This window comes from Geotrypetes seraphini, chromosome 2, assembly GCF_902459505.1.
Source record: "Geotrypetes seraphini chromosome 2, aGeoSer1.1, whole genome shotgun sequence".
NCBI lineage: Eukaryota > Metazoa > Chordata > Amphibia > Gymnophiona > Dermophiidae > Geotrypetes > Geotrypetes seraphini.
In genome coordinates this window covers 208484666-208497424 of record NC_047085.1, presented here as the reverse complement: position 1 = coordinate 208497424, position 12759 = coordinate 208484666, and the positions used below count along the sequence as shown (strand labels likewise).

At 40.0% G+C, this 12759-nt stretch overlaps 1 protein-coding gene across 1 annotated transcript in view; it reads right to left on the bottom strand.

The window, feature by feature from the left end:
• Positions 1-3660: 3660 nt before the first annotated feature.
• LOC117355785 (oocyte zinc finger protein XlCOF6-like) overlaps positions 3661-12759 on the bottom strand; it is an 80683-nt gene continuing 71584 nt past the window's right edge. The window contains exon 7 of the mRNA XM_033934824.1: positions 3661-4401. Within this exon, the coding sequence (XP_033790715.1) occupies positions 4242-4401 (160 nt within the window). The 3' untranslated portion in view covers positions 3661-4241. The remainder of the gene's footprint in view (positions 4402-12759) is intronic.

Sequence of the window (12759 nt, the reverse complement as noted above, 5' to 3'; positions counted from 1 at the left end):
GGTTCACTAACCCATCCCAAGACCACTTAAGCCACCTCTGTGCAGCTCTACTAGGCTTTCCTATGCCTGGCTGCCAGGTGCTGATGTTCTGGAGGCAGATATGTAAAGTTGTTATTACAATTTTTAGGGGGGGGCAGTGTGAGGGGGTCTGTACTTTGTGTCTGCATTGCTTATCTGGTTACTTCTTGTGACTTAGATGGCCTAAGTCACAACGTCCAGGTTCCGTCTAGGCAGTACTGTATTGTAAAACTTTCGGTTATACATGCAGTACGATTAAGTCTAGGATGACCCACGTCCTGCCCAAATCCTGCCCTCGACACGCCTCCTGACACACCCCTTTTAGCTCTGGTCATTCAGCAGTACTGTGAAAGGCCTAGCTCATTTTTAAATACGTCTAAAACCCAGTTTGGTTAATGGCACTTGGACGACCTTTCTCACTGATCGTCTAAGTGCCAATTTAGGCCAGTTTTTAGATGTATTTCCATTTCAATTATGAGCCCCCGAGTCATCAACCAAGAGGAGCTCGACTCAGTTAACAATGATGTAATACATAATACATAAAATTGACTAGGAAAAGCAGACTGAAATAGTTAATTTCCAAAATGTTTAGCAAACAAAAGTTTTCAGAACTTTCTGGAATAAAGCAAAAGAACCTAAACTTCTTAAATTGGGGTTTTTTGATTGAATGCTTGTACTTAGGATTTCTCTACACAGACAATACCCAGATTTTCATCCCCTGGAAGAGGGGAGTAGAATAGGTACAAGTGGATCGATTTTTCACTCCATCAAAAATTACAAAGACTAGGGGACACTTGATGAAGTTACAGGGAAATACTTTTAAAACCAATAGGAGGAAAAATTTTTCACTCAGAGAATAGTTAAGCTCTGGAACATGTTGCCAGAGGTTGTGGTAAGAGCAGATAGCATAGCTGATTTTAAGAAAGGTTTCCTGGAGGAAAAGTCAATAGTCTGTTATTGAGAAAAACATGGATGAAGCCACTGCTTGCTCTGGATCAGTAGCAAGAAAAGTTGCTACTCCTTAGGTTTTGGCCAGGCACTAGGGACCTGGATTGGCCACCGTGAGAATGGGCTACTGGGCTTAATAGACCATTGGTCTGACCCAGTAAGGCTATTCTTGTTATTAAGAACAATACCAGTGTACAAATAATTGAACAGTTATGCTCCAAAGGGGCATTCTAAGGCTAGAATAAGAAATCTCTTGGTAGGGGGTGGCCCTTGTTTAACACCTTCAATTTTTAATTTATCTTGAGGGGCCATATGAGATTTGGGAAGGTATTGGAACTAGAACTTTGCAGGGGAGTCAGGTGTCTAAGATTATAAGAGCAGTGTTTTTTAAGATTGAAAATATTGCACAAATTAAGGCCTTTTTAGCAGCTCTTTTGTGTGCTATTCCATCTGACTATCCTTCCTATTTTAGATTAATTCACTGTGCTGTATTTTAGGCTCCCTGGACAATTAGCACAACACATAGAGATAGCACAAAATGCAGCAGCATGCTTGACTTTTCAAGACCCCTGTTGCAGAAATAGCACTGGCTTCCATCCAGTGGCAGTACATATACAAGTTAAGATATTGTGAATGGTTTTTCAGATCTTTTACATGATAAAAGTCTTTTATAATTGGCTAAAAAGTTAGTTCACCATACCTAAGTGCATCCCCTCCTTTCCAACCAAGGGATGTAATTATAAATCTTGTTGGTGAACCAGATTGGAAGATCTCATTTCAGAGAGAGGCTTCTCTGTGGCGACCCCCGTGCGGTGGAATAAATAGCCACCTGAACATCATATATATGATCATTATAAGAAATTTTGGAAAGCCTTAGAAAATTGGCTCTTCTCTGGAGATGGCTGTAGAGGCTAAGGAGCTGGATTATGTTGTTGGGAAGGAGGAATGAAGAACTGAATTTTAAATAATTTTTAGGATTTTTAATTTAGATAATATAATTGTATATGTTTTGTGGAGGGGCATTTGTTGATAGAACATCTACATAATAATAAGGAAATCACTCGCGGTATGCTCCGACTGCCTCTTCCTGCACTGTCGGGCCTCACCAATCAGGAGCAGGATAGAAGGGTATAGATAGAGTATTACTATACAGGTCCTGGACCTGATGGGCCGCCGCGTGAGCGAACTACTGGGCATGATGGACCTCTGGTCTGACCCAGCAGAGGCACTGCTTATGTTCTTATAAGTCTGACTTTGGACGTTTTCTGCAAGATGTTCAATTTTTTTTTAAAATGACCTGTTTGGCCATCAGGACATCCAACTTTAGGACACCTTACTTTGTTCATCATTTTTGACCACAAAAATGTGCAAGTTCAAAACACTCAAGTTCAGACCATTTGGACATGGGAGGAGCAAGTATTGTAATGGACTGGCCACACAAACATGCCAACAGAGCAGAAAAAGTAAACACATGCAATAAAAATTACTAGGAAAATAATCATCTCAGTTTCACTCAAGACCACAATATCGTGGTAGAGAAACAGAAAATTACAAGAAATCCTTAACATTAACATACAGATAAAAAAAAGCAAACTAGCAACCCAAGAGCAAGGACAGCTTCTCAAATCACATCTTCCTGACCTACAGCAGTAGAGGGTGGAAGAGCAACCAAATACTGAAGAAAGAACAAAAACTTTGCCGAGTGGATTGATCAAAGATATAGCTTAATTTTGGTATTTAATCATGCTTTTGCACAAGAACTTTAAATAGAATAATGTTCCTAATTGCATAACTCCAGGTCTTAAAAGAAGAAATTATTTCCTCCTATTTTGTATTTCCTTTGAAGCATCAGGAACAATGTAAGGGCTCCTTTGATAAAGCCACGGTAGTGACGTTATGGCGGTAAATTCACGGAAGATTATAGGCATTGAATGGGCTTCAATAAATTTACCACAGCATCATTACCATGGCTCTATAAAAGGGGCCCTAAGGGCCAGATTCTCTAACTGGTGCTATTTTTAGCGGCCACTTTAAAAGCGGTTGCCATTGTGTGTCACTCACGTAATGGCACTGGTTACAGAATTGTGCCTGCCAGCCGGAGCAGATAGATGGCCCTTTGGCCTGACTTCATCAAAGTAGGGAGGGGCGGGGGATCATCGGGGACACAGGGGGAGTTGTCATGGGGGGGTTGGGCAGATGAGTGGACATCCCTCCCACTGCCGGGGGGGAGGGGGGAGAAGGGGCAGTAGCGTTGGGGGAATGTGCATTTCTCCCACTGCCAGGGGTGGGTGTCAGGAGGTTGTACGAGCACAATGGGAGTGGGCATCTCTCCTGCCGATCTTCAATTTGTTTTAATATATGGGTGTATTCTGCGCAGATGTTGATCACTACCACCAGTGACTCATCTCGTGTAAATTTAGTGAGCCTACATGAAAATCCACAAACCTCATTTGCATGTGGGGGTCTTTTGACAATGACTCACTTTTTTGAAATCGTTACAATAGTGACCTTGGTAGCAGCCTGTTGGATTTTATTGTTAAGTTTTGAGAATCTTACCCTGAGTTATAATCTAGACTTTCTACTACAGAGAGATGACTTGAATTGAAGCTGATGGTTACTTTGCAAGGGACTTCTATATCTGCAATTAAAGGTACAATAGTTGGGCTTTACATAAAAAGTCGGAGACTTTAGAAAATCAGTGTAGCCCTTGCTTTATTTCCTTTGTTTTTGTACACACTGACAATATTCAGTGATTAATTTATCCTACAGAGTTATTTTTTCGCTCATAAATTACATGCACAAGTAATCTGCATTTAATCTATTTGACCCTTATTTTTATTTCTTCTTTTTCATACATGTTGGCATTCCACGTAGAGTGATGACTAAGAGTCCACAAGAGGTACGGTAAGTTAAAAAGGGTGACAAGTCAGGAAATAACCAGTCTGAAGCACTATAATTTGCTTTTGCACAGCTTTCTCTTTCAATTGTTTCTAAAGGGTCCTATCATTCTTCAGAAAAAGCATTATCTGTTGACAGCATTACCTGTAAATCTAATTGAGATAATTAGGAAAGCAGCATCAAGGCACTTCAGCTCTCACAGCATAACAAATTCCTGTCTAGGACATCTGGCATGTGTACACTGCACCATGTAACAGCTAAAGCAGTGAGATGTCATAGAAGGTGGCTGAGAGAAGGAAGGACACACTGCTGGAGTGAACGCACACTTTATAGCAGCCTGACAGTCTGTGAGAAATTATAATAGGCCACAGATGCTTCTAGGTGCTATTTGATGTTGCCTCCATGCTGAGGTGTTTTTTCTTTGTATGTTTCTGAAGAAGCTGCTTGTCAGGAGAGGAATAGGAACAAAAACTGCAACTGAACACCTCCCCTGTGTGATGTCTGCGCACATGCAGGTCCAGACTCTTCTTTTGAATGCTGTAAGAAAAGATATCATAACGCATATTACTTATAACACATTGCTTATACACACACAGGTGAATTATACAATTTAAGAGTGAGCAAGGGAGATAAATGATTTGCTAAAAAATACATAGAAAGTAGTAGAAGCTGGATCTCTAGGTTTCACAGCTGTGATGATGTACCAGTTTTGGTAAATGGCTTGGTTCTCTGGTAGGACCCTGTGAAAAATTGTCCTTTTTAGATCAAATATGTGTTGTGATCCATACCAGAATTTTTGCAGGTGGTTACAATTTTTACTTGTCCAAAATGATTTCTTTATGGGAATAAGTTTAGAAAGGTTTTTGTACACATAAATCAGGCTTTCTGTTGAAAAGGTCTTTTAGAATAGTATATGGATATTTCTGCAGACATACCTTTGTGTGCCTAAATGATCACACATACTTGTAAGCATAGACGTTCCCAGCACTGTAGTTTGAGCTTAATGGAGGCACAGTTTTGATGTAGGTATGTATGTTAGGAGTGGCCTAGTAGTCAAAGCAGCAGTTGTGAGTTTGCTCTTTGCAACCCCATTTGATCGTGATTGGCGTGTGTTTGTTATCTTTTACGCAGTTTGCTTTATACCTTAACCACCATGGACCCCTGAGGAAGGCGTGTCATCCGAAACACGGACCGTGTCGGGTCCCTTGGTTGGCTATAAGGTTGTATATGTTACTGCATTTACTAATAAACAACGCCTGCATCTTGTACATTATCTGCAGTCTGTTCGTTGTTTTCTAATTATTCAGCAAAACCAATGTTCATTAATCTTTTCTTACAAGCTCTCAAAAAATTTAAAATTGAACTGTTCACTTTTAGAGCTAGTTTCTGAAAGCATATTTCACTGAAATCGGAAAATAATGAAGTACATTTCCTCACCTTTCTCAAGGTCAACTTTTTTTTTTTTTTTGGCATTAGTTGCTCAAATAGATATTATAGTTAAGGAAATGTGTAGCTTTATCTAAGCTCACATACAGAACGGGAGAGTCACCTCCACGAGTCAATCGCAAGAAAACAAACAAACAGTGGAGATGTCCAAAGAAAACAAAAGTGCTGATATGTTTCATGACTCTGCCTTATTCACTTAATGACTTGTAAACCGCTTAGATTTACCTTGGTTTTATATTTGCGGTATATTAAATAAATTGAATTTGAACATGTACATGTTTCGGCCCAACCGGCCTGCATCAAGAGTCTACAAACTATTGACACATATATAATTAACAAAGATATTTAGAACAAATTATATGTACATAATTATATAAGCCAAGGCTAAAAAACAAATATTTAAAACACTGCTAAAAATCTTAAAACAACATAAATAAACAAATAAACTTTAATAATCATATCATACACATAATGTTAAAATAAGATAAAAATAGGCTGCAAGGAAGAGAAAATACTGCTAATCTTCTTTCTTGTAAGTCCACACTTTATTCTGGGACCAGTGGGTTATTTCCATCTACCCGCTAGGACTTTGTAGGAAGCCTCAAATTTCAGCGACTCAGCACTGGCCATCTAGGAATCAGTTAGTCATAAAGCAGCCAAGAATATCTGTACACTCCTCCCTCCATATTCGCAGGGGTTAGGGGCAGAGCCGGCCCATGAATACTGAAAAATCGCGGATAACTTTTAGGGCTGGCTCTGACCGACCCCTGCCTCCCGGACCTTCCCCAGTGGTCTAGCGGCGACGCGGGGCAGGAGCCATCTTCCTACACTCCTGCCCCGTGCACAGCCATCATCACAATAGCTGTTGTGAGTTCCCATTGTATGTGTGTGTGGGGGTTGTGCAGGAACTGGAGGGAAGGGAGAGAGGTGCAGGACCCATGTGGGGGTGGTGCTGGCACTGGAGGGAAGGGAGAGAAGTGCAGGATCTATGTGGGAGGAGGTGACTGGAGCTGGAGGAAAGGAAGGGACGGGAAAGAGATGCTGAACCAGGGTGATGAAAGTAGTGGAAGTGAAATCCTGAACACAGTGAAAGGAGGGAGGAAAGAGAGAGGGTAAGAGACACATTGGTGTAAGGAACAAAATGGAACGCTGCATGGGGGCGGTAAATGACACAGAAGGGCAATGCCAGACATGGGAGAATATATGGAAACAGGTAAAATGACTAAAGGGAGATGCTGGACATGGGGAGGACACAGAGATATGATGCTGGATACAGGAAGAGGGGATAATGACATAGAATGATGATGATGAAGGCAGGGATACTGACACAGGGGAAAATACAAGGAGTATAGGAACAGAAAAGGGAGATCCAAAACATGGGGAAAATACATAAAGATGGATGGTAAGCTTGGAAAAAGAAGAAATGTCATTGTGGTCAGGAGACCCTGGCGAGTGAGTTAAAAGAAGACAGAAGGAGGGGAGTGTGATGAGTTTCCTGCGTGCAGGCACTGTTCCAGTTGCCTCTCCTGAAGTCGGAGGACCCTTTCTGGGCATTACATCTTGGGCTCCACTCCACTGTCTATCGGGAGTGTGGTGAGAGTTTCCTGCGTGCAGGCACTGTTCCAGCTGCCTCTCCCGATGTCGGAGGGCCCTTTCTGGACATTACATCTTGGACTCCGCTCAGCGGGATGCAGCTGCAGGAACGTGCCCTAAGGCCCCTTTGGTCATGCCCCTTCGGAGCAATTTTAGATTATTGAGCTTGAGACTCTGCTCCGCTCAAGATGGGAGAAGAGAAAAGGAGGAGTGAGGGAGAAACCTATTTGTGCTTGAAAATAAAGGCCCTATGGATAAACATCTGATTGCGGTAAATTTAGCTGTAACATATAGCTCTCTTAACCCCTCCGAAGCTTCTCTATCATTAGGGGGGACCTACCCCACACCAACAACCTTTGGCAGAGAGACTTGAACTTTCAAGTTTAGAGGAAATAAATATTGGTTTATTGACAGACTTCTTAAAAGTTCATTCACTTGAGAAATCGAAATCCTTTTAATTCACTGATGTTAAAATTGTCCAAATGCCCATCCCAGTAGTTCCTACTCATCATCCTATAGAGGGCTCTTCTTTAGGAAATTCTGAGATTTCTTTAAAGGATATAATGAAAGTTATAACTAAGATGGATAAGTCATTGCAGGACAATTTACAAAATTTCTGCAAATTTACAGAGCTTGCCTCTGTTAAGTTTACTGAACAGGATTTTAATAATAATAATAACTTTATTTTTCTCCCTCACTCCTCCTTTTCTCTTGGAAAAATGGAAACACAGCTTAAAATTTGTCAATCCACACAGGCTTCAACTATAAAAGATAATTTGATGATTCATTCCAAAATTGAAATGTTTGAAACTATATCTAGGGCAACTAATGGGAGATTACTGAATTTTCCTGATACACATTTCTTGTCACCTAAAGAGTTCTTTAAATTTTATTTGAAATAAGTACTACAAATTGATTTGGATGATAAGGAGATAATGAATGCATATTATTTGCCTCGTGGTATGAGAGAGGTGGAACAAAAGGGAGGAGTTGATAATATCACTACCCCAGATAGCTTAGATCTTACTAGATTTTTAGAGAATACTCAAGAATTAGAAAAAAGATATACACTATTGGTTACATTATCATCAGAGGAAAAGTAAAGAACATTTATGAAGGCATATTAAAAAAAAAACCAAAAAAAACAACCCTGTAAATTTTTACAAACAATAGCTATTTTCTAGATGTTTCTAGGCAAACTCAAACTCGTACATAAAGCTAGAGGGTCTTAGCAGGAGGAGGTACTTTCTTTTTGATCGCTCCTGTCCCGGGGTCCCGCTGGACCACCAGGTGGGGCTTGGAGGGGGGCTTTCAGGGCTTAAAATAGCCGGGGGTTGGGAGCAGAACTGGCCCGAATATTATTCGCGTTTTTTTAATATTCATGGGCTGGTTCTGCGCCGAACCCCCATGAATACGGGGGAGAAGTGTAGCTTTACCACCCCCCCTCCATTAGTAGCAACTCCACCCACTGGTCTAACACCCCCTCCCCTGCCCTACATCATGGCACATGGTTTGAAGTTGGGGCAGAAGCTCCACATTCAAAATGGCTGCTACAGCATCTGGCAGCGTTCTCGTGAGATTGTTGCTAGCAGTGCTCCCTCTAAGGCAGCGTCTTAAACTGTGTGCCACAAGCACAGTGGTGTTCCCCCAAGAGATTCCGGGTCTGCCCTGAGAGATTCCAGAATTTTATTTTATTTAAAAAATTCCCTTCATAAGTGTACACTAGAATAGATGACATGTATGTCACGTACACAGGACTCTGTCAACGTAATGAGCATCTGTGTGCGTAAGGATACAACCACCCAGACAAGCATCATTCTCTGATGTGATTGGTCCTTGAAAACGAATGGCAAATAATTTTAGATTTATTTTTTATAAAATAGTTACCCTAACTTGAGCAACAAAGCAATCAAGGGTTTGTTGCTGTTTGGATCTTCTTATCTTTGTGAACTTGGATTTTCAACTCTGACAGAAATTAAAGAGACAAAAAGAGAACGATTATTGCAGATGATGAAATGCGTGTTTGCTTGTCAATTGTTGAGCCGCATTTTGAGATAACTTGCTGTCATAAACAAGCTCATCTATTGTGTTGATTAGCAATTCTATGTACTTTACACCCCCCCTTACTAAACCACGATAGCAGTTATTACATTACATAACATAAAATCCCTTCTCTTCAGAATCACAGGTCTTTGGAACCTTACTACCCCGCTGCGGAACCTGGACTCCCTCCAATTATTCTGCAAGCAACTGAAAACCTGGCTTTTCACTAAAATGTAATTCTATCCCCCCTTACTCTTCTCTTCTATATATAAGTTCATGTAAACCTTTTTTTTCCTTCTCTTCCTATATTTTAAGTTCTTGTAAACCGTGCCGAGCTCCACATTCGTGGAGATGATGCGGTATATTTAGTATATAGTTTAGTTTAAATGCCTAATTACCTAGGAAACTAATTCTTATTTTTTGGATGCAATGCAGTTAGAATTATTTCTTCTTGAAAAAATTGAGAAAAAGTAAATGTTTTCTTTTATTTTAAATGTCTCCAATGGTTAAAGGGAAATAAAGAATATTTTGCCATATGCAGGGAAATTTCCTTTTTCCTTTAAAATTTTACTATATTCACTCGCTCCTCAAAAAGTGGGCTTGTTTAGATTATGTTTTACTTATAAATGTTATTTGAAATTTTCTATAATTTTCTTGTCTATTATTACATTGTAAGATGTGAAAATCTCAATAAAAATGAAATTGAAAAAAAAAAAAAAAAAAAGAATAGACAGAAGGAAACAAACTAGAGCCCGAGACCAACATGATCTGAAAAATAAAATGACCAAACAAAGGTAGAAAAAACCCCCTCACTTTCTATTTTGTGATTAGAATATATATAATTTGAAATGTATATCCTGTCAGAGCTGGTGTTAGATATAGCTGGGGACCGCAAAGCCCACTTCCAGGCCGTCCCTTTTTCAGCTTCCAATAGTATTAGGGTTCTCTATGGCCAGGAGGCTGTTCCCCTAGTTGCACTCCCCCTGTCATCTGTGATCTTTATGTTTTGCACAGTCTAGGACAGTGGTGTCCAACCTTTTGGCTTCCCTGGGCTGCATTGGCCGAAAAAAATGTTTCTGGGGCTGCACAAATGCTGCAGCAAGACAGAGGAAGGAGCCGGCAAGACGGTAAACACCCGGGGGCAGCAGAGGAAAACACTGCATCGCTCTTGACTTGGGCCGCACAAAATACTTCATGGGGCCGCAGGTTGGACACCCCTGATCTAGAAAGAAATATCTACTTCTATTTCTTTAGTGTTGTACCATAACCTGCCTGGAAAGCTTCTTATACATAGCTCGATTTTATTTGAAATGTTTTTTAAATTTTAAATAGATATGGAAAAATTATGTCTTGTTAGAGATTTTAATGTCCCTCTCTTGCCTGATGAAAATATATGTCCTCATTAGGAATTTAATTTCAGTGTTGGAGACATGTTCATTCATTCAGATAATTCATACAATGACTTGTTGTGGGAGTCATATTTTGGATTTGGTGTTTATACCATTACAAATGATGTAGAAATTAATAGTTTCTCCAGTAGTACAGCCAATGTTGTGGATAGATCATTTCATTTTAAGTTTTACTTTGAAAATGACTGATATGCCCACTAATATAAATAGGGTTAAAGCAAAAAGGACTGTTTGTTCAAAATTTAATCATGTGGTACTGAGAGAAATATTTCTGACTGTGTTGACACAATTAGATGAAGATGCGGATGTCTCTGCTTTGGCTACAGATTGGTATAACATACTGGAGACTACTTTAGATGAGATTGCCCCCTTAAAAACAATTAAGCTGGCTCCTGCTACTGATTTATGTCCATGGAGATCAGAGACTACAAAAGATCTATGACGAGAATTAAGAAAGTTTGAATGGATTTGGAGAAGGACAAAAGACTTAGATGACTGTGATAATTATCGATTTCGTTCAGCTGAATATCAAGCTTTTTGTGAATTGGAGAGGGATAAGTATTATAGTGGGAAAATAAAAAAACAATTAATAGGTCAAAAGAATTATTTGAGCCAGTGAAGTATCTGATAGAGGGGCAAGATGATGAGAAGGGAGGGAGTGGGCCAGATGCTGAGAAATTTGAGTTTTTTAATACGGAAACTTGAAAAATTACAAAGAAGGTTTTTAAAGATATTGAGGGTAGTGATAAAATTGGTTGATTAATAGTACCTGTTCAATGGGAGAAGTTTGAGGAGATATCTAATATTGAGATATCATCCATATTAAAATCTTTGCGTCCAACAAGATCAATGGATGATCCATGTTTCCTTGCTACTGTATAAAATCTGGGGGATGGAATTTTACCATCTTTAATGTTGATCGCAAATAAGTCTTTACAAACAAGCACTATGCCGACATTATTGAAAACTACAACTGTTAAACCTAGGTTAAAACGATTTAACTTAGATGAGAAAGTTTTGGAGAATTACAGCTATAACAGTGTTATTTTTCTTGGGTAAAATTATAGAACAGTTGGTTTAAGAACTAGAGAAATTTGTGAAACAGGAAGACCTACTTGATTATCATCAATTTGGTTTTCGGATGGGACAGAGTAGAATCATTTTTGTTGACTACGGCTCATGAATTACAGAGATATGGACAAAAATAAGACACATTGTATGGTTTCGCTAGATATATCAGCATTTGATACAGTAGATACTGATATTCTGCGATGAACATTGATGATGATGGGGATAGGAGGTTAAGTATATTCTTGGTTTTACTTGTATTTTCAAGATCGTGTAATCTGAGTTAGCAGCAATGGTCAATTATCAAGCACAATGTCCATACATAAGAGTGTCCCACAAGGAACGGCACTTTCCGCTCTACTGTTTAACCTCTTTATAGCGTCCTTGGGGAAAGTTTTTCAAGAACTGAATGTCAGTTATCACTTTTATGCTGATGATATTCAATTATTTTTTCCTATGGCTGACTGGAAAGTTGATTTGCAAAGGAGGTTGTCGATATGTTTACAAGCTGTAGATGCCTAGATGACAAAAATTTAGCATTGAACCTAGCTAAAACAGATGTGATATTGATTGGTCAGAATGAGGACCCGCAATGGCCCCAAGATATAGACATTAACAACATGAAACTTGCAATTCACAGGCAGTTAAAGATTTTGGGTATCTGGTTGAATGCAACATTAAGTATGAAAGATCAGGTACTGGCAGTGGTGAAATCTGCATTTTTTCAAATGTGATTACTGAGTAGAGTAAAGCCTATGCTTTCAGGTTATGATTTCTGTATAGTGGTTCAAACTACAGTACTCCCCTGATATTTGCGGGGGTTCCATTCCAGGAACCACCATGAATCTCAAAAAACTGCAAATACGGTTTTTCATGGGGGAGCCTGAAAAGGGCAGCGGGAGAGGGCAGCAGAAGAGCAGCCGGAGCGCTGCGAGTGCAGGAAATCACTCGCGGTATGCTCCGACTGCCTCTTCCTGCACTAAGTCAGGCCTTATCCAATCAGGAGCTGCGTGTCAGGAGCTCCTGATTGGATAAGGCCCAACTTAGTGGAGGAAGAGGCGGTCAGAGCGTACCGTGAGTGATTTCCTGCACTCGCGGCACTTCGGCTGCTCTCTCCTGCTGCCCTCTCCTTGTTGGCGGTTCATGGTCGGAAAATACCGCGAATGACTGGGACCGCCAACCGTGAACGACTGGGGGAACACTATATTATAGTAATTCAAAAATTGGATTATTGTAAAGCTCTTTATTTAGGCATTTTGTCATCACGGTGCAAGGCCTTGCAAATAATTCAAAATGCGGCCGCACATTTGATATGTGGTAGAAGCAGATTTGAACA